Source organism: Mobula hypostoma, chromosome 17 (assembly GCF_963921235.1).
Source record: "Mobula hypostoma chromosome 17, sMobHyp1.1, whole genome shotgun sequence".
Taxonomy (NCBI): domain Eukaryota; kingdom Metazoa; phylum Chordata; class Chondrichthyes; order Myliobatiformes; family Myliobatidae; genus Mobula; species Mobula hypostoma.
In genome coordinates this window covers 47,288,283-47,310,806 of record NC_086113.1, presented here as the reverse complement: position 1 = coordinate 47,310,806, position 22,524 = coordinate 47,288,283, and the positions used below count along the sequence as shown (strand labels likewise).

Below are 22,524 nucleotides of genomic sequence, written 5' to 3'. Positions count from 1 at the left end.
CCATGTTCAAGTTTGATGACGCCACTGTTGGCCTGATCAAACATGGTGATGGATCAGCATACAGGAGGGAGATCGAAAACCTGGCTGAGTGGTGTCATAACATTGACTTCAATCAATGTTAGCAAGTCCAAGGGAACTGATGGTAGACTTCAGGAGAGGGAAACCAGAGTTTCATGAGCCAGTCCTCATTGGAGGATCAGGGCTAGAAAGGGTCAGTAACTTTAAATTCCTGGCTTTCATTATCTCAGAGGACCTGTCCTGGACCCATCATGTCAATGTAATTACAAAGAAAGCACAACAGCACCTCTACTTCCTTAGGAGTCTGTGGAGATTCAGCATATCATCAAAAACCTTGGCAAACTTCTATAGATGGGTGGTGGAAAACATCCTGACTGTCTGCATTACAACCTGGTATGGGAACACCAAAGCTTTTGAGTGGAAAATCCTATAAAATACAGTGGATTTGGCCCACCTATTGAGCACATCTACATGAAACGCTGTCATAGGAAAGCAGCATCCATCGTCAAAGATCCTCACCACCCAGGCCATGCTCTCTTCTTGCTGCTGCCGTCAGGTAGAAGGTATAAGAGCCTCAGGACTTGCACCACCAGGTTCAATAACAATTACTACCCCTCAAGCATCAGGCTGTTGAACAAAACAGGGTAACTGCACTCATGTATTGAGATGCTCCCACAACAATTGATCTCACTTTCAGGATTCTTTATCTTGTTATTTCATACTCATTATTTATTATTGTTTACATGTTTGGCATTTGCACAGTTTGTTGTCTTCTGTGCTCTTGCTCTTTCATTCATCCCGTCTACAGTTACTATTCTATAGATTTGCTGAATATGCCACCAGGAGAAAGAATCTCAGGGTTGAATGTACTCTGAAAATAAATTTTACTTTGAACTTTGACACTCAGCTTCAGCCTGCACTCATCTTTTCCACACCTTACCTCCAGCCTTGGTTATTCCAAAGTGCCTTTGCCTATACTCTTGTCTATTCTCCTGAAACTAGAGTCCATCCTCAGCACTGCTGGCACTCTTTAACTCTGTGTTTGCCCATTCATGTCGATCAGTTGATAAAATCCTAACCCCTTGTGTTCAGATCTGACTGCATTCGTACACTTCCCTATCTCTAAACTCCTGCAGCTCTGTAGTCTTCCAAAACCTGAAGTCTGCTGATTGCAGCCTCTGTATCATTGCCGTATTTTAACAGAAAACCTTTTGGGTTCCATGCCCACAGCTGCCAAACTCCGAAGCTGTGGAATTCCCTTCTCTCCAAAACATCTCAGCATTTCTTTCCCATCCTTAAATCTACCACTTTGGTCACCATTTTGATAACCGTCCTGTGAGTTCTAAAGTGGGTGTCTTTTGCTGATGAAGCCATAGTAAACATGAATCTCTGCAATAAACTAAAAAATGACAATAAAATAAAAATTTACCCAGAGGTAGATTTAGCCTGTCTTGATGTGTGGCTGAAATTGGTTGAGGCAGGAAGGTGTGCAAATGTCCATCAACAATTATCCAGTTCTCTGGCCATCGCTTTTCAGTGGTTGCTGCTCCCAGTGTGGGCTGTATTTCAACATCAGGTTTATCCTGGTTATAGAATGGCCTGTGGAAACTGGTCTCTCATTCCAACATTAATTCGGTTAATTTTATCGTTTGATTATCGTTTGGGAAACCTTAGTGTGGGCTGCGGAGCCAGCTTGGAGATATTATTGATCAGGAAAAAGAATTTAATATTCTACCTCAACATACGGAAAACACAATGACATCCACTCCAATGACAAAAGAGAACACAGTTAATTAAATAGTGGTGTCAATTGCAGGGAGGACAAACTAGGAGAAGCAGATGATTGAGCTGAAAGGAAATAAGGGCAGATCCTGATACAGGTTAGTCAACCCTACGGGGTGTGGTTTTTTTCTGTTATTTACAGGAGGTGTAGGTTGCCAGTAATCTTGGGATCTGGATGGCGAACCAAGCACTTCCAGTGGACCTCCCTCGAAGCTAGCCGATCAGAATCTGCCTCTGCTGAACTGTTTGGTGTTCTGAACCAGCCAAACAGATCACGATGTCTAATCAATATCCATTCCGACCCCGGAGGACTATATAAGCCAGCATTCCAAGGAGACAACACCCTCAACTGCACATTGATGATGGCTTTACAATTGGCACCAAAACATCTGCAAACATTTTGCCAAGCTCGGTGATCAGCAAACTTCCAAATGGAACGTTTTTATTCTCCTCATGAGAAGCTGGTGCTGAGCTGCCACGTTGGACCTCTTATCGTGTGAAGAGCTCCAACGTGCAGTTTTTTTTTGTAGTTCCCAAGATTTTGATGAAGTAATGGAAATATAGACCCTTCTTGCTTCAAGTAAGACTTGCAATTGTTTGTTTGTGTATTCCCCTACCTTTATAATTTCTAAGAGGCAGTGTTTTAGTGTTGGGGGTGTTATTAAAAGGGCTTTGTCAAATTGCTACTCCATAACTTGCAAATCCTGCACACTTTAGCCAAGTTGGATTAGTTCAACTTCTAAGGTGATGATGGGTTTCAGATGGACTCAGTTGTCCTGGATGATCTCAAGCTCTTGAGTATCATCAAAGCTGCACTCATTCAGGCAAATGAGTGTTTCATATGTGTGAAATTCTGTGTTTCACGGAGACATGGCTCACTGTGGACCTGCCAGATATGTTAGTAAGACCCAAAGGCTTCACAACACACAGAGTAGACCAGACTGCTAATTTGGAGAATGGAAAAGGTGGGAGTGTGTGTTTTATGATAAACTCATTGCGGCACACGGACATGGGGGTTTCGTTGCATTCCTGCTTCCCCCAGTCTGGAGCATCTAACAATTTAAGTGCCAACCGTTCTACTTACCAAAAGAGCTTACATATCGCCAAAAGCCGACATTAATCAGGCACTCGAGATATTGGATGCTGCCATCAGGAAACAAGAAACAGCCCACCCCAGCACATTTCAAATCGTAGTCAGGGTCTTCAGTCAGGCCTGCTTGATAAAATCTCTGCCCAGTTATCATCAGCATATAACCTGGAGCACCAGGGGTTCCAGCGTACTCAAGCAGAACTGTACTATAAGAAGGAGTGCCTAGACCACATTTTGGGGAAATCTGATCACTTGGCTGTCCTCCTCTACCAGTGTACAGGCAGATGCTAAAGAACAAGTCTCCATGGATAATGAGAACAAAGAGGTGGTCACAGGAGGCAGAGAAGCGGCTTCGGGATTGCTTTGAGTCGGTGGACTGGGCCGTGTTCAAGGACTTATCGGTGGATCTGAACGAATACACCACAGTTGTCATGGACTTTATAAAAACAGTCATAGATGGGAGTGTCCCCCACAGTCTTCCCCAGCTAGAAGCCCTGGATGAACCATGAGATCTGCAATCTGCTAAGGGCTAAGTCAGTAGCATTCAGGTCTGGCAAACAAGTAAGATACAAGAGGCCCAGGTACAATCTCTGGAAAGCCATCTCATGAATGAAGTGTCAGTTACAGACTAAACTTGAAATACTGAAGGATGCTCGACGGTTGTGGCAGGACTTGAAGACTATCACTTCTTATAAAGTGAAAGCCAGTGTCATGGGTGACAACAAGGCCTTGCTTCCAGATGAGCTGTGCTGATCAACTGGTTGGAGTAGTCACTGATATCTTTAACCCCTCACTTCGACAGTCTGAGGGTGTTACACTTACAGTAAAACTAGACATAATTAAGTATTTTGATTGTGGTGAACGAAGTAAGGACAACGTGAGTTTGGCTTGTGGAAGTTGACGAAGATGATGTTGAAGAAGTTTTGGCATCCCATCACCAAGAACTGACAGATGAAGAGCTGATGCAATTGGAAGAAAAAAAGATAACAATCGAAACGGAATGAGTAATGATAAAGTATGACTTTAATTTTGAAAGGGTACGTCAGTTTAGGAGATATTTGCAGGATGGTTTGAGTCCTTATAAAAGAACTGTGTGATAGAAAAATGCGTGAGGCTCAGCAGTCAAGCGAGCCTTCCACATCAGCCACAGCAGATGACAAACCTCGACCTTCGACATCGAGGCGGGCAGAGATAGAAGAAGATGAGCTGCCTGCTCTAATGGAAACAGGCGACGAGATGACACCCCAGTGTCCCACCACCCCAACCCCCAGGCCATGGACAGATAGCGATTCGCGGAGAATGTAAAGGTACCTGGCAGGCACACGGCACATCTTTAAGAAAAAAAACCGAAATAAACATGCTAATTAATTAGGTGCGACCGACACGTAATTATCGGCCCAGATCAGAGACGACGCAATTGGAAATCGGCACTGATCTGGGCTGACAATTACGGGCGGCACCTAATTAATTAGCATGTTTGTTTTGGCTTTTTTCTTGAAGATGTGCTGTGTACCTCCCGGCTACCGCTGGACCCCTGCGTTCTTCGCGGCAATGTATCGCTCAGCGGCCTGGAGGGTGGGGGGCCACTGCACCACCCAAACTCCGACCACTCAGCCTAACACACCATCAGTGTGCTCGGCGCTGTCCCGATTCCCGTAAGTGATACTACACTGTACATACGTTATTTCTACTTTATATCGGCTGTGTATTTTTACGTGTTATTTGGTATGATTTGGCAGCTTCATAGCTTAAAGGTTAATGGAGAGCACTTGTGTGTATTTTTGCCAACAGCGCTTGTGTGAGATTTTCTGCCGACGGCGCTTGCGTGAGATTTTCGTTCCAAAGAACAGTTCAGTAATGATTGTGGAAAAGTATTTCTACTTTATATAGGCTGTGTATTTATCATATCATTCCTGCTTTTACTATATGTTACTGTTATTTTAGGTTTTATGTGTTATTTGGCATGATTTGGTAGGTTATTTTTGGGTCTGCGAACACTCACAAAATTTTCCCATATAAATAAATGGTAATTGCTTCTTCGCTTTACGACATTTCGGCTTACGAACCGTTTCATAGGAACGCTCTACCTTCGGGGGGGCGGGGGAAACCTGTACGCTATTCTTGGTTGGTGCAACTGTAACGAAACCCAATTTCCCTCGGGATCAATAAAGTATGACTATGACTATTTGCCTAATGGCACAACAGGTCCACAGCAGATGCCATCTCTTTAACTCTTCACTCAACCCTGGGAAATCTGGACATCAAAGATGCACACATCAGGATGCTGTTTATCAACCACAGCTTGGCATTCAATACCATCATCGCCTTAAAACTAATCAATAAGCTCCAGGTCCTTGGCCTCAATATCTCCTTGTGCAATTAGATCCTCGACTTCCTCACTTGCAAACCCCAGTGATGCACAATCTCCATCAGCACAGATGCACTGCAAGGCTGTGTGCTTAGCCCTCTGCTCTGCTTGCTTTACACTTGTGATTGTAAGGCTAAGCACAGCTCCAATTGCAGGCTTAAGTTTGCTGACAACACCACTGTCATGGGCGGAATCAAAGATGGTGACGAATCAGCACATAGGAGGGAGATTGAAAATCTGGCTGAGTGGTGCCATAACAACAACCTCACTCAATGCCAGCAAGACCAAGGAGCTGATTATTGACCAGGTGGAGGAAACTAGAGGTCCATGAGCCAGTCCTCATTTGGGGATCGGAGGTAGAGAGGGTCAGCAACTTTAAACTCCTCTCTTATCATTTCAGAGGACCTGTCCTGGGCCCAGCATGCAAGTACAATTATGAAGAAAGCACGGCAGCACCTGTACTTCCCTTAGAAGTTTGCAAAGATTCGGATGATATCTAAAACTGTGACAGACTACTATAGATTTGTAGTGGAGAGTATATTGACTGGTTGCATAACAACTTGGTATGGAAACTCCAATGCCCTTGAAGGGAAAATCCTGCAAAAGATAGTGGATATGGTCCAGCCCATCACAGGTAAAGTTATCCCCACCAGTGAGCATATCTACATGGAACACTGTAACGGGAAAGTAGCATCCATCATCAAGAACCTCTACCATTCAGGCCATGCTCTCTTTTCACTGCCGCCATCAGGAAGGTGGTATAGGAGCCTCAGGACCCACCCAACCCGGTTCAGGAACTCCTCAACCATCAGGCTCTTGAACTAAAGGGGATAACTTCACTCATCCCAACACTGAACTGTTTCCGCAACCTATAGACTCTCTTTCAAAGACACTTCATCCAGACATCCCACCCTGCAAAAACTCATTTCAGGGAGGTAGCACCATCAATTTGCGGGAGACTCTCAGAACTTCTGGGAGAGGTGGGATGTCTGCAATAGAGTAGCTCCTTAGCAGCTAGCCAGCTAGTTTAAATAACGTTAGCTATGCTAATGAACGAATGACACCTGTTAAACTCACCTCAACATGTCTTTTACAGTCTTGACCCACCATGGGCAATAGAAGAGTCACTGTTGCAAACAGTGCAGCAAGCAACACTGTCATTATTGTTGACCCCTATTAGGCAGGGATACACTTTAGGGTAGTCTGGGGTGACGTACATTTTATATTTTCTTTTTTTGGAACACTCTGCCATGGCGCGTGCGCTCTCTCGCACTCGCTCTCTCTTTCGTGGTCGCTCTCGTGTATGCCCACAAGAATTTCAAAGTTGCATATGGTGACATACATGTACTTTGATACTTTGCACTTTGATTTCATCATGTCTCTAATTTGTATCCTGTAGATTATAGAAAGACTTTGAGGCATTGGAAGATGATTTGCTTGATCTCTGATTTGCATTTTTTTAGCTACAGTATTGATCGGCACACAGCTAGATGTGTAGTAGTCAATGGTAAACCCTCACATGATGGTGCTGAGTTAAATGCTATTGGAAGTCACGATGTTGTGGTTAATGTCCCTGCTTACTGGGGTTGGCTTGGTATAGAATGATCCAAACCTAGTCCAAACCAAGAATCAGTGAGCAGGTTATTTAAATGCAGTTTGCTTGCACTTTCGGTTATTTTGAATAGTTGCTGATTATAAGTGAACTTGATTGGATTAGTTGTTTTCTATGGCTAGGACATGGCTGAATAATTTTCTACTTGAGTAGATACTGGTATTGCAACTGCACTTGGGACACGCTGCTTGGAGCACAGATCCGCAGCCAAGGTGGTGTTGGACTTGGCCATGCGTTTGTTCCCTTATCTTGTGCGCCATATTGGCTGAGGACTGGCTTTGGTCATGGTGAAGACCTTGGGAGTCGGCCAATTTGAGTCATTTGCCCAAATTTTTTGATTGCAGTTGATTAGAAATACTTTAACATTCTTTCAGCACACACTGTATTCCCTCACTGAGGGCTGGGTGATTCACGTTCATCTTTCCAGCTCTTAGCTTCTTCTCTCCCCCTCCTGTCTTCTCCCTTCATTTCGGATCTCCCCCTCCCCCTCCCCCTCCCACTTTCAAATCTCTTACTGTCTCTTCTTTCAGTTAGTCCTTACGAAGGGTTTCAGCCCGAAACATCAACTGTACTTCTTCCTATAGATGCTGCCTGGCCTGCTGCGTTCACCAGCATTTTATCTGTGTTGCTTGAATTTCCAGCATCTGCAGATTTTCTGGTGTTCACGTTCATCTTCTATCAGTTGCTTCATAATCTACCATTTATCTCATTGTATACTGCAGAGCTTTGAAGTGAAGGTGTGATCTTTAGTTCCTGTGAAAGCTGTGTACTGATCTATTTTTATGGGCAGATGGAAGTGCAATGGGTAGATTGCTAACTGCAAGGCCAGGTAAGATTATGCCTCTTGTAGTCTTTCCAAATTCCCCCAGAGTCTGTAACCCTCAACCCTTTCTGCTGGCATTTTATGTGCTCCCAAACCGTGATTATGTGGTAGGGAAGTTCTAGGGAGTTTCTAAAGTAGGCTACATGGTGTGCACAACATTGTGGGCCGAAGGGCCTGTCATGTGCTGTATATTTCTATGTTCTGTATTCTCTTTGGTATTTGCACATTGTTTGTCTGTCCCGTTAGGTCTTTCATTAATTCTGTTACAGTTCTTGGATTTACTGAATATGCCCACAAGAAATCGACTCTTAAGGATGGTATATGGTGACATATATGTACTTTAATAATAAATTTACTTTAAACTTTGAACTTTAACTGTATGATCCTTGTGCAGGACCGCAGTATAATGAAAAGACATAGCATCAATACTATTTGCTTGCATTTTCAATATTGTATAATATTTTTATAATATTGTGCTGTGTGTTGTGGAACAGAATTTGATAACTGCTGCACACAGATATGCCATGTGTTTGAACAGCAACATAGAACTTAAGAGATGATTTAGAGGATAATCCTTTGCCAAATGTTTATTTTTAATACAGGAATGAGCATCAAACCCATACCTTGCAGTGGATGGGCAGTTTTTTGTACTCTAGTTCCACAAGACAATTTCTGATGGCATTGTGGAACATTCCACATTGCCCAAAGTCCATAGTTCAAAGTGAGTTTACTAGCCAAGTATGTATGTGTCACCCATATGCAACCAGTGATTCATTTTCTAGCAGGCAATCACAGTAAGTACAAGGAGCACAATAGAACCAATGAAAGACCGCACCCAACAGGATGGGAACACAGCCAATGTGCAAAATACAACAAACTGCAATTTAAAAAAAAGAAAAGACAGTAATAATAACAATAATAAATATCAAGCTCAGGACATGAAGAGTGCTTGAAAGTGAGTCGGTCGGTTGTGGGAATAGATAAGCGATGGGACGTGTGAAGTTATCCCCTCTGCTGGAAGATCCTGGTGGTTGAGGGGCAATAACTGTTCCTGAACTTCATGGTGCGGGTCCTGGAGCTGCTGTAGCTTTCTCCTGATGGCAGCAGCGAGAAGAAACCAGAGCCTGCATGACGGGGATTCTTGATGATGGATGCTGTTTTCCTGCGACAGCACCGTGCAGATGTGCTTATTGGTGGGGAGAGCTTCGCCCACAGTGGACAGTTTTTGTGAAGTTTTCTGTTCTAGGGAATTGGTGTTTCTATACCAGACTATGATGAAACCAGTCCATGTACTCTCTACCACATATCCATACAAGCTTGTCAAAGGTTTAGATGTCATGCTGATTCTTCGCAAATTTCTAAGGGCGGGGAGGTGTTGCTCTTTATAATGGCACATGTGTACTGGAGCTAGAACACATCTCCTAAAATAATTTAAAGTTGCTGATCCTGTCCACTTTTGATCCTCCAATGAGGACTGGCTTATGGATCTCTGGTTTTCCTTCCCTGAAGACAATGGTCAGCTGCTTGGTCTTGCTGAGGTTGAGTGAGAGGTTGTTATTGTGGTACTACTCAGCCCGATTTTCAATCTCACTCATATACTGATACATCACCACCTTTGATTTGGCCAGCTACAGTGGTGTCATCAGCAAACTTAAGTATAGCATTGGAGCTGTGCTTAACCTCAGTCATTAGTGTAAAGCAAATAAGTCAAGGGACTAAGCACATAACCTGTACTGATGGAGATTGTGGATGTTGTTGCCAATCCGAACTGTCTGAGGTCTGAAAGTAAGGAAAACGAGGAACCATTGTACAAGGAAGTATTGAAGCCAAGGTCTTGAAGTTTATTGATTAGTTTTGAGGGGATGATAGGATAGAATGCTGAGCTGTGGTTTATGAAGAGCATCCTGATTATACCTGACTTGAACACAAAGTGAATCACATGCAAGCTCCTTTCTGTGGTAATCTTCATGTATTAAATAATGAAACAGAATCCTACCTCAGGATCAGGAATTATTTATACTTATTATCAGATTCTTAAGTTTTTTATTTTTGGAATAAGCTTAAAATATCTGAATTATGTTGATCATAATCTTGCATCTGTTGTGTAGAAGTGAGTAATGCCTTCAAAGACGTAAATGTAACTTTAATTCTGTTTCTTCTCCAAAGCTGCTGGCTTCTGGTGTGGAGTAGTTTTCCACTGCCTCTAATAGTCCTCTGGTGGCTTGATCAAATGCCCATCTTTCATGGGAGCCTAGACAACGTCGGTCCTGGGCCATTTATCCCAAAGTAAATTGCCGTGTTGCATGTGTACACAAGTGTGTGATCTCTAAACAATGGTATCTCAGCTGCTTATCCAGATGGAAAGTAATATGATTTTTAGTATTAATTGCTCCCTGCTGCAGATTTGTGGACATATTTGACCTCTATTGCAGATGGCTTGCTGTTCATACAGAAACAAATAACTGCTGTTGCTATTTTGTGAAGGTGCAGTTAATACTCATGGGGGAAGGGTTATATAAAGAGTGCCACTTGTTTATCACAGTAGGTGAATGTTCAGTGGGGACGCATCAAGCAAGTTAAACGATCACTGAACTCTCTGTGGACTGCTCTTCCACTATAGGTATTGCCGCTGACATGAATCCAGCGGCAAAAGAAAACTTAATGGCACTTTCGGAAATCTCGGCTCCTAAAGAGCACAGGGCAGTAAGTGTTGGCAAAGTGCGGTTGGCACCAGGGTGCTCTCCCAACGTGTACAACACACGTAGCTGAAGAAGTATCGCCGCTCTTTCAACACAGCTGGCTCAGAATCCCTGCCCAAGCACTGTTGTCACACGTTCTGTAGCAGTTCAGGGAGCTGCCTTGCAAGGGTGGTTGTAGATGGAGCTACAAACACGAGCTGAGCTCACTACAAATGAACCGAGAGAGGGGGAAAAACACACACTTGGATTGTTGGGAAATACAGTCAGTGCTTTGTTCGGACTTGTAATAAGAAGCAGACAATTGAAACATCTGCCATCTCCTGTGCCTGCAATAATCTGGCATTTGATTGTTTGGGAGTCCTTTTGGTTTATCACGTAGCACACTCGTTAGTCCAGTTAGTGTGAGCAGAGCAGGGGTTGTTTAGAGGTTTCCTGCTCCTTTTTGAACTCACTGGCTTCACTGGAAAATTTATTCTATTATAATTTTTTAAATATGCTTGGGATTTACAGGAATAATATCCAATAATCCAAAAAAAAATTTGTTGGTCCAGAACCACCAAAGCACCAGATTATCAGAAGTTGTCTGTGTTTGTTTTCGAGGAAGAGAAGATTTGAAAGTGATTTTAAATTTTGGGTCAAGTCAGCTGTCTGTCTTTTGTGTTTTTTTTTTTGCTGACATCACTAGAAATAACAGGTAAGAAGACATTAATATTATTAGTGAGCTTGCTGGCCTCAACAGTTTTCAAAGTGCTCTACAGCCAATCACCTTCCACTGTCATACAGGTAACATAGTATACAATTTGCTCAGGACAAAGGGGACCAGAAATACCAATGAGCTAAATGACCAAGACATCTCTTTGGGGTATTGGTTGGGTATCTTTGGCAAGAGGTGGGAAGTCTGCTTCCCTGCTTCAACGATCCCGTGACTGTATTTCTACGTTCATCTGCGAGATCAGGACACCAGGGCGTGGTAACTGATGATGCAAGTTACGGTGCATGCAAAGCTGCGTCGTATTGGGAGTATCATCCTTGGGTAAAGGTGCTTTGAACTTACAACCTGTAGATGTAAGAGGTTGCTGTGGCTGAGACTGGATCCAATTTTTCAACATTGGGAAGGGTCGTTGAAGTAGCCGCAATCTCCTACACTCATGCTTAGGACACTGAAGACAGGTCCCAAGTTGCTGCCAATTGCAAACAGCAGCTGCACAGGCCCACCACAGTGCTTCGCCATTCATAAAAATGACCTCAGCAATGAGAGGTTCATTTTACTGAATAATGTACCTAATGAAATAAAAGATGTGCTCAGTGAGGGCGTTAGCTGCGGACAGGAGACTAATGTGTGTTTCATTGACTTTCTGAATAGATGTTTCCGAGTCCAAAGTTCCAGGGCAAGCTCCTTCGACAAAGGAAGTCAAACAGAGTGCTTAGTGTGATGGTAACTGTATTAGTATCACATATACAGCATATTCTGCAGGACTGTTTAGTGGCCAGAGGTTTGCTGTCTTGGTACAGCAGCTGTCACACCTGAATTGCCATTTTGCTCTTTTCACAGTCAAATTTAATACTTATCAAGCCCCTCCCCTTGAACAAACAAGCACCTTGTGCATTATTTCAAATGGGTTGGGCAGTTTTTCTGTTGGGATCAATGAGGTCAATCATCAGCTGGTTTGTTAATGTGCAGTTCTTTATAATGATGAGAAACTTTACAGATTGTACAGATATGTCCCTGATTCAGATTAATCCCGAACATTATTGAAATTGGGATTCTGAGGAATGGTGAATAAAATAATGTGCATTTTATTTCAATCCTTTTTTTTAAGCAAAAGCTAGATCCAATTAAAATTGTCAGCACAGGCCTAAGGTTAAGATGTGGGACAGGTCGGTTGGTGGCAACTTAGCTCTTGCAGAAGCTGGATATTGAGGGAAGCAGTTAAGGCCAGAGAGCTTAAGACAACGATCACCTGTCTTCGTGGGGTGCCCTGTCTTTTATTTTGACTGTATACTGGTTAAACTGCAGCCGCACCTGTGAGTTGATGATGACAGGAATGTCTCAGGAGAGATGCTGTTTGTCTGGCCACAGCATAACACCTCAAATATTGTGCATTCTAGAACAAATTATGCAAGGAAGAATATAACTATTGCTCTTAATATCCAATCTTTAACATAGGCTTATTTTGCTTTCAGCTTGAAATTTTTAAAATGCAAAATATTAACATGAATGATTTTGTGGTAATGGGGGATGCAAGTGAAAAAACTGGGGATTAATTTGCGTGATGCGTCTCTGATACTGGAATTGGGAGGCAGGAAAAAAGCTCTGACCATCAGTTTGTGCTTCTGCCATCCTGTTTGTCACATGATACCATAACAGTATAACAAATCGTAGAAATCAGTTTTGAGAACCTGTCTCCTTCCAGTCCGTGGTACACAGTGAAAACAGAAGTGGGAGAAGGCTTTAGATTGACCTCACCAATAGGCTACACATATCATAAACACAAGAAAATCTGCTGCAGATGCTGGAAGTCCAAAGCAACACACACACAATGCTGGAGGAACTCAGCAAGCCAGGCAGCATCTGTGGAAGAGAGTAAACAGTCAATGTTTCGGGCCGAGACCCTTTGTCAGGTCCTAAAGAGGGGTCTCGGCCTGAAACGTCAGCTGTTTAGTCTTTTCCACAGATGCTGCCTGGCCTGCTGAGTTCCTCCAGAATATTGTGTGTACAACTACCCACATCCTGCTGTAATTTACCCCTCTATATTATCACAAAGACAAACTAATTTGCATTTTAGTGTCTCAATGTTAGTTATGCTGTTGTCTCCTTGGAGAGCCCAGTTCGTAGTCTGCCCACTCATTAGAACTTCTTTCCACAGGCATGTTTAAATTTACATTCCTTCACACAGACCATGAACTTTGTTTCTATTCCAGTAAAGCTGAAGCGGTTTATCTAGTCCCTTTTAGAATCTTATAAAAAGCAAATGCATGCTCTTTATCCAGTACAGATTTGTCCAATTAATTCAAACCTTCGTAATCCTGACTGATTCTAATTCTTATGTGTACTGTAGGTGTTCCTCAGTGGATGGGTGACGTATTGCTTAATGACTACATCTGGTGTGAAAGGTTAGATGTGAGGGAAATAGTAATCATCATCCAGAAATGAATATGTGAAAAGTGGGGATGCAAAGCCCTTGTATGTGTTTGTCCCACGGGTTTAAAATCTTGCCCTTGCTCATGATCATACTGTTCAGAACATTTTACTTGCTTTCTAAAGGGTCAGCAAAATTACACAAGGGCTTCATTTATTTCTTAGCAGGGAAAACTTCTGTGCAAAAGGAACATACAGAAAGCAGATTCAACAGATATAAACCCAATGGCCACTTTATTAGGTACATCTGTACACGTCGTTAATGCAAATATCTAATCAGCCAATCATGCGGTAGTAAATCAATGTATAAAAGCATGCAGACATGATCAAGAAGTTCAGTTGTTGTTCAGACCAAATATCAAAATGGGGAAAATGTAATCTAAGTGAGTTTGACTATGAAATGAATTGAATTGACTTTATTTCTTACATACTTCACATACATGAGGAGTAAAAATCTTTACAGTATGTCTCTCAGTGTGCAATGTGCAATCATAGTAATTTATAATAAATAGAACAGTCAATGTAACATAAAAATACACTCAGCTCACCATGAGTTAATCAGTCTGATGGCCTGGTGGAAGAAGCTCTCCTGGAGCCTGTTGGTTCTGGCTTGTTAGTGCCAGATAGGGTGGTTTGAGTATCTCAGAAATTGTCGATCTCCCGGGATTTCCATGCACACCAGTCTCCAGAGTTTACAGAGAAAAGTATCCAGTAAGCGGCAGCTCTGTGGGCAAAAGTGCCTTGTTATTGAGAGAGGTCAGAGGAGGACGGGGAGACTGGTTCAAGCTGACAGGAAGGCGACAGTAATTTAAATTACCACTCATTACAACAGTGATGTGCAAAAAAAATCCCTGAATGCACAACACAAAGTGGATGGGCAACAGCTGAAGACCACAGACAATCACTGGCCACTTCGTTAGGCACAGGAGGTACTTAATAAAGTGCCTCAGCGTGTATTTTCAACAAAATCTGAGACCGTATAAATTGAGTTTTTTTGCAAGAGTGGAAGCTTTTGTGGTTTAATACAGTGCTGGTGAATTCTGATAAACGCATTTTACACAGAACATCTACCAACTAATTCTGGATTGTTTTTTTTCAGGGATGATGGGGTGTGTGAGGCTGGAAAAATATCAGGGGCATGACTCATCTTTACAAGGAACAGGGAATGCCCATTAGTTACAGTTATGACTAAACGTTATTATAAATCTTGCAGACCTAATTAGAAAATCTTCCAAGTAATTTACTCACAGTTAAGTGAAGGAAACCCAAAGAGCTTGCACGACATGCTTCCTCTCTGTAAAGTTTTGCATTTCATCATCCTCCTAGACTAATAAATTGCATGCTTTTTTTTTCAATTGAATATTAGCTAAAGCTGATGAGAATAATTGGATACTCTAAAATTCAATTTGGTGTTGGCTTTTAGTTGTTACTAATTCCCTTCAATACTTAGTCTAAATTTCTCACAGATTGTAACTCAGTCTTGGGTTAATATTTGGTTCGATGGTTAAATAGTTTGTCTGACAGCCAGTCCAAGGGAAAGGAGCCAGTGGGGGTGGGGGGGGGGGAGGTAATACGAATCAGTTGAAATGAAAACTTAGTTGTTGCTGTTGAAATGGACTGCCACATTTAGTCCCTAAAATCAAACTTAATTGGAAATTATTGAAACCTCAGCCTCAACACCTCCATGTAGATGCATGGTGGAGATATATTTACTATTTACATCATGGTCTGGTACGGAAACACCAATGCCCTTGAATGGAAACAACTGCAAAACTAGTGGATGCAGCCCAGTCCATCACAGGTAAACCCCTCCCCACCATTGAGCAGACTTACAAGTAATGCAACACACGCAAAATGCTGGAGGAACGCAGCAGGCCAGGCAGCATCTGTGGAAGTGAATAAACAGTCAACATTTCAGGCTGAGGCCCTTCTCCAGGACTGGGAAGGCAGGGGGGTGGGGAGTATTGCTGTAGCAGGAAGGCAGCATCCATCATCAAGGACCCCCTCCATTCAGGCAATACTCTCTCCTCAGTACTGCCATTGGGAAGCAGGTACAGAAGCCTCAAGTCCCACACCACCAGGTTCAAGAACAGTTATTACCCCTCAAACATCAGGATCATGAACCAAAAGCGCTAACTTCAATTACCCCACCATTGAACTGATTCTACAACCTGTGGACTCAATTTTAAGGACTCTACAACTCATGTTCTTGATTTTTATGCTTGCTTGTTTATTTGTTTATTTATTATTTTGCACATTTTATCTTTTGAACGTTGTTTGGCATGTGTGGTTTTTTCATTGATTCTGTTGTGTTTCTCTCTATTTACTGTGAATGCCTTCAAGAAAATGAATATGTACTTTGATAATAAATTTACTTTGAGGAAGGTAAAGTCTCCACAGTCTCCAATGGGTTCCCCATTAGTAAGCCAGGAGGCTATGGATTTTACCAAACTATCAGTACTAGTGGATGACTTTGTTGTTGCAATTCATCTTCGGGACTAGTCTGTAACAAGTTCATGTTTACCAGGACAATTTCTTCCATGTTTTTGATTTAAGTTAAATGTGTGTTTTTTTTTTGGAGAAATAGACTTCCAGTAGTAACTGGACCTCTGACATGATTCTGGGGGGAATTTGGAGCAAATCAGGAGTTTACATCACCCCAGTATTGTAGGTGTAACCGTGAGGTGTCTCTTTGCAACATCTTTGGTGCATTTTTCAATGTTTCGTTAGTTAAATTTGCTAGTGACTGTTTAAAGGCTGTAAACTCAGTGCAGGGATGTGGTTCAATATAGAATATGTGATCTTTGGGCAAGTCAAAATCAGGTTTAATATCATCAGCATATGACATGAAATTTGTTGCCTTTGTGGCAGCAGTATAATCTGATACATAACATTAGAGAGGGAAAAACATGAATTACAGTCAGTATATCTATATTAAATAGTTAAATAAGTAAGACAAAAACAGAAATTTAAAGAATTAGTGAGGTAGTGTTCATGGGCTCAATGTCCATTCAGAAATTGAACGAAGCCCTAATCTTGTAATAATCAATAAAATGGAGGAGGCTGTTGGAAGGTTTCACTTTGCAGCCTCTGTCAGGGATACAGTTTTTCATTTACTAAGCTGCAGATGGATTCCTTCCTTTCTTGCTGTCAGGAATATTAAGTGTGTATTAGCATAAAATTTACTCTCTAGGAAGCTGAGTGTTACTAGGATTGGATGACTCTTTCAAGTTGGATACAGCTCTTCCATCATTATATTTTTTATTCTAGAGGTATACACCCAGGTGTAATGAAGCTCCTTGCTTGCGTGAAGCTCACAGTAAACAGTGTACCCGGTAATCATAAATACAGTAACGTGCAAAACAACCGGCTGATGCAGGGATAGTGGTGCAGAAAGAAATGCCAAAGTGGTGAGATTGGAAGAGGGAGAGTTAAAGTTTTAGGAACACAGGTAGAGTTCATTATAAATTATTTTTGTTCGCCTTTTGCATTGCATTGTCCAGCCTGCAGTGTAAACACTAATGTGTGAAAAATTCTTTCCGAATCTTTCTTGAGCCATTGAAGATAACATTTCCTTAACCCCTTTTACAACCTGAGGAGTACTGCTGAAGTGTTGCCACTGTGTCACATAGGGAGGATGGCAGCTGATATTGCATGAACAGTACTGTTGTTTCACATCTGCACCCTTTTACATCTGTTAACAGCTTTTGAGGGCTGTCAGCTGATTCCATGGCACATGACCATGAGCTGCTGGCTCACGGCCACAGTTGCACTGTTTGCTGACTGCCGTTTCCATCGCAAAAAAACAGAACAATGCACATCATCAATGACCTCAGCATCAGTACAGATGGAGGAATAGCAAGGCCCTCTCAAGCCTTAGTAATAGTCAGGGAATCCACTGCTACCTACATCAAAGCCAACACCTGAATGATTTCAGGTTACAAATCAACACTGAGTGTTTCTATTGATTTCTTAATTTCTGATATCAAACAAACTGTGGTAGTGGTGCCAAGCTTTGCAGAGTTCTCAATGAGTTAGTGAATGCACTTCTTATAGGTCCTTTAAAAGTATTTTCAGACACAATGAAGCCCTTGTATCTTTATGTACATGGTTAGTACTTGCAGAAGAGTTGCATCGATTTTCTCATGTTTCTCTGCACAACTGTTTGTAACCACGGTCAGTGCTGAAACAAGTCAAGATGATGCTTAAAGCTGCAATTAAGGGTTTTGGTTTTGTTCCCAATTAATTGCTTTCCTTGTCCATTCCCATAGAGGCTGTGGTGTGTGTGGGAGGTGGTGCTGAGTACAGCCCGGTGAAATGCTCTGATGCATCTTGGGAGACAGCACAGGTTGCGTCCAAATTGTAGCCATGTGTGCGAGAGTGAGCACGGTGGTCTCGAGCTTGAGTTCTTCAGTGGAGTGTTTGGCATGTATGAAGCCTACGTACTGATGCCAGATTTTTTCATTCATAGGTCATGTATAGACTCTTCCGTTTGATGCCACTTGCAAAAGCATTAGGAGGGCTTTTGACTACTCCTGTCTCTCTAATATTTTCCATGTCTTCAGCTGTTGTGAGCTTCATGTTTGGTATTGCTTGGACTGTTGCCATGGCTTAGTCTGTGGTTGTGACATCAGCGTACAAGTTGACAGTCTAAATAGTGCTTCTGGGGGAAGTGAAAGTAAATGAGTTTTATTGCGGCTTTTCTTTAACTTGGCATCCCAAAGTTCCACCTTTTCCCAAGAAATGCCAACGTGGATGTGTTTTTATCAAGGCGATTGTTGAAATGGGGGGGAGGTACAGTTTAGGAGAAGGAAGGGAGAGATACGATGTCTGAGGACCACTGCATATGCAATAAAATGACCACCATATATCTGTTAATCATATTCTGATTAATTGACTATTGAACTTGTTCTGTTGGGATTCCAGGTACTGGTTGTAGTTTTAATAATTTAGAATTCAGACAAGAATAGGGTTGATTTTGTTGATTTCTTTTTGCAAAGAAGAAGCCAGTAATATTGCCTTGGAGAGTAGAGAATTAAACTTTCAAACTGCTCTCAAGGAATGAGGAAGTCCAACTTCCCCAGTGGTGTCCATCCATCTGTGTTCAAGCACTGCCTTAATTCCAATTGAACATTGTTATATTTTGACATAATTTCTGAACAACCTCACTAGAGCACATTTATTTAATATCTAGTCTGGACTTTGAAACTCTGCTGCTTTAAAAACCAGAGACAAAATTTGCCAAGTAATGTTTATAAATTTTCAGATTTGTTCATTATTCCCATAATCAAGACTGTGTTGCTAAGTAACCCCGGAGTTTTTTTTAAATGTTATGAAGCTATCAATTCTTAAATCAATATTTATTTCCACTGCATATTTGCTCAGCATCTTGTGCACTTATGATCGCAAACTAGCTGGAAACATTTTAATAACTGTATCTGAGTAAGCATTCATTAATTATTGCTGAATTAAGTAAATGTAAATACAAAAAAAGCACTCAAATTAGTGAAGTGAACTTTGTGCGTAATGTAATGAACTGAATTTGAGCCAGCTGGCAGTGGGAAGTGGACTGACATTTCAGGATGAGGGGAAATTGGTTCTTGTGTTGAAAACTGGAAAGCTTTAGTGTTAACCCCTCAGATCAGAGCACACACAGCTTTGGAAACAGACACCCGCTTTCATTGGAGTGACAAAACAACAAAGCCAGGCTTGTCAAATTTCTTGATCAAGTATAAATATTCTATCCTGGGTACTTAAGTTCTGCTGCTGCTATCTGGAGTGCAATTAGAGAGGGTTTAAGGTGCTGTCAGAACAATATGCCATTAATACTTTGGAAAAAAAACATTTGGATATGCTTCAGGATGAAAGAAAACCTCTGGCTTCATTCACAGCCTTTATTGGTTCTGACTGGGCTGAAGCAGGGAAACATTCAGCAGAGCTCCCACTTCTGATTCATTATCCAGAAAGCCAGCTATAAGCCCCTGCCTATGGCAGCATTGCATTTAAGTCATTGGACTAGTGTCCAAAGCCCTGGACTATTGATCCACACTCCACTGTGATAGCAGAAGTAAATAAACCAGACTGTTGGACAAACTCATCTGGTTCACCAAAATCCTTCCCAATCTACTAGTCCTAATACATCTCTCTTTCCATGCATAACATGGAAACAAGGCCTTTCGTCCCACCTCGTCCCTGTTGACCTCGATGCCTGTCCGTACTAATCCCATTAGACTCTCTCCCTGTGCTCCTTTCCTATCCAAGGACCTGTTCAAAAGCCCTTTTTTAAATGTTGCAAGCATTGTAATAGTATCTGCCTCTACCACCACCTTAGAGCTCTTTTGAATTTCTCCCCCCTCATCGTAAATCTGTGTCTTTTAGTTCTCGACCCCCACCGCCCTAGAAAAAAGGATTCTGACTATTTATGCTAGTCATAATTTTATATACTTGCATATGATCAGTTTCAAACTCCTGCATTCCAGCAGGAATAATAATAATAATCTGCATCTGCAGATTATTTTGTGTTTAGAAATAAATGCTGCCTGTTCAATCTTTCCTTATGACTCAATCATCCATTCCAACATTTACCATCAAAATATGTATACAGAATACAACTCTGAGATTTGTCTTCTCCAGATAGACAAGGAACAAAGAAACACCATGGGACCCGTTGAAGGAAACATCAGTCACCCAATGCGTGAAAGAACAAGCTGTGTAAACGGCAAAAAGCGACACACAGAATGTCAAACATCAAACCAGGAGGCCAGTATTATTCAGTTTAGTTCAGTTCAGCGCTGTGCCGCTAGCCCACTACTGAAGCGCCTCCGTATTGATCGCCCCGATCAAACTGCTCAAAAACAGCAAAAAAAAAAGAGTAACCAGAATCCAGAAATATATGCACCATGAACCTCAAAGTCCCCCAAAACGAGTCCATAGCCACGCCGATCAATTCTTGCAGCATGGAACTAAAGTCTCCTGCACTTTCCTCCGACGGCAGGTTAGCGTGAGAGAGAGGAAGACCGGTCAAACACAGGCAGGCAGCGCCAAAAGCCTGCCTGTCCTTTGCTTTTATCCTCCTTAACTTCAACCTTACTTGGCGCCTCAGTCGAAGAGAAGCAGTGGAGTTGATCATGGGGTCGTGCCCCCAATGCCTCAAACAGAGGGAGGCAATGGAGTTGATCATGGGGTCGTGCCCCCAATGCCTCAAACAGAGGGAGGCAATGGAGTTGATCATGGGGTCGTGCCCCCAATGCCTCAAACAGAGGGAGGCAATGGAGTTGCCCCTGAATCCAGGCCTCCAGGCTGCGCACTCCGCTGTAAACTCCCGTGGAGATAGCAAAGCGCCAGATGGCTCAACCAGTCCAAAAACACACCATCAACTCAGGTTCCAGTTGCAGTAGGGTCATATTCGAAAGAAGTGGTAGTAAAAGAAGTAGTTTTGTGAACTGTCGCCGTTGGTCACGTTGTTCGCTGGCGCCATCTTGCCAGGCTCCATCCTGTCCTCCCCATGTTTCCATATTTTTCTACAAACTTAGAAGGAAGCCGTCTCAGCCCATTGAAGTCTGTTCCAGCTCACAGAAAAGAAACTGCTCCAACTCCTCAACAGAATCTGTCACTCACCTGCGCAACCTACCAACCCATAGCACTTGGACAAATCCCAGGGAAATGGTGTAAACTCCACACAGGAGGCCCCAGTGTTCAGTATTGAACCTGGATCTCTGGAGCTGTGAAGTACGAGCTGTGCCACTCTTCCTGCCCAGAGACCCTAAGCCCGTCAATGTGCCGACATTGAACTGCTTCCTTAGTTTGGCAGGGGACTTGACGTTAGAGTTGGACTTTGAATGGCAGAGTTGCCATTGAAGGAGAAGGTGTGGATGTTGCACATGAGCTGGATGTGGGCAGGCATGTTTACTGTGATGTAATGATGTAATAATGTTACCACAGTGTGATCCCCACAGGGCGTGCTTTCTCTTCCGAATTTACCATGTATCATTAGAATTAAAGCAAAGTAATGCACTGTCTCTGTAAACTAGTGTAATGGTACTTTTTAAAAAAATGAAAACTCGCTAAAGAAAGTGTTCATTTGTCACTTGGTCGATTTTAAAAATTTCAGCAAGTAGCTGTGAGTTCCCATGGGAAATATTTGCGGTGTTGTCTTTAAGGATTTTATATGCAATGATGTAATGAACCGTAGAAATCCCCAAAATGTCTTGATGTACAAGTGTTCTGCTATTTCAGGGGGGAACAAAAACTCATGATTTGTTTTTTTTTCTCTGTTTTCCAGCATTAAGTTGTTAGCTGTGCAAGAAATTACTGATCGAGAAGTCTTGGAAAAGGTAAGTTTTTTTTTAAACCATCTGTTTATTTTTAAATAATTGTGAAAATCTTGCAAGAATGGTTCAACTAATGGAAGTTGACAGGTCATTCAAGAACAATCATCGTTCCTTTGGCTCAGTCACTGAAAGCCATAGATAATAAAACTCACATACGGCTGCATTCAATTCTGGTCGCCCCATTACACGAAGGATGTGGAGGCTTTGGACAGGGTGCAAAAGAGATTTGCCAGGATACTGCCTGGATTAGAGGGCATCTGTTATAAGGAGAGATTGGACAAGCTTTTGATGTTTCCTCTGGAATAGTGGAGACGAAACCTAATAAAAGTTTTTAAGATTATGAGAGGCAAAGATAGACACCTGGTTTCTTTTCCCTAGGGTTGCAATTTCTAATTCTGGAGTTCTTGAGTTTAAAGTGAGGGGGTTAACTTCAATGGAGGTGTGCGGGGCAATTTTTTTTACACAGTGACGGGTGCCTGGAATGCACCACCAGGTAAGTACGATAGAGCGGGTTGAGAGGCTTTTGAATATGCAGAGATGGAGAAAAATGAACATTGTGCAGGCAGAAGGAGTTAATTTAGTTAGGCATTTAATTATTAGTTTAATTAGTTTGACACCACATCATGGCCTCTTTCTGTGCTGCTCTGTTCTGTAATCAGAGTG

The 22,524-nt window shown here is 42.2% G+C and overlaps 1 protein-coding gene across 2 annotated transcripts in view; it reads left to right on the top strand.

The window, feature by feature from the left end:
• The window catches only part of eepd1 (endonuclease/exonuclease/phosphatase family domain containing 1), a 143,520-nt gene that overhangs the window by 70,261 nt on the left and 50,735 nt on the right, over window positions 1–22,524 (top strand). For both annotated transcript variants that reach the window (XM_063069856.1, XM_063069855.1), the window contains exon 3: window positions 21,813–21,864. In XM_063069856.1, the coding sequence (XP_062925926.1) occupies window positions 21,813–21,864 (52 nt within the window). The remainder of the gene's footprint in view (window positions 1–21,812; window positions 21,865–22,524) is intronic.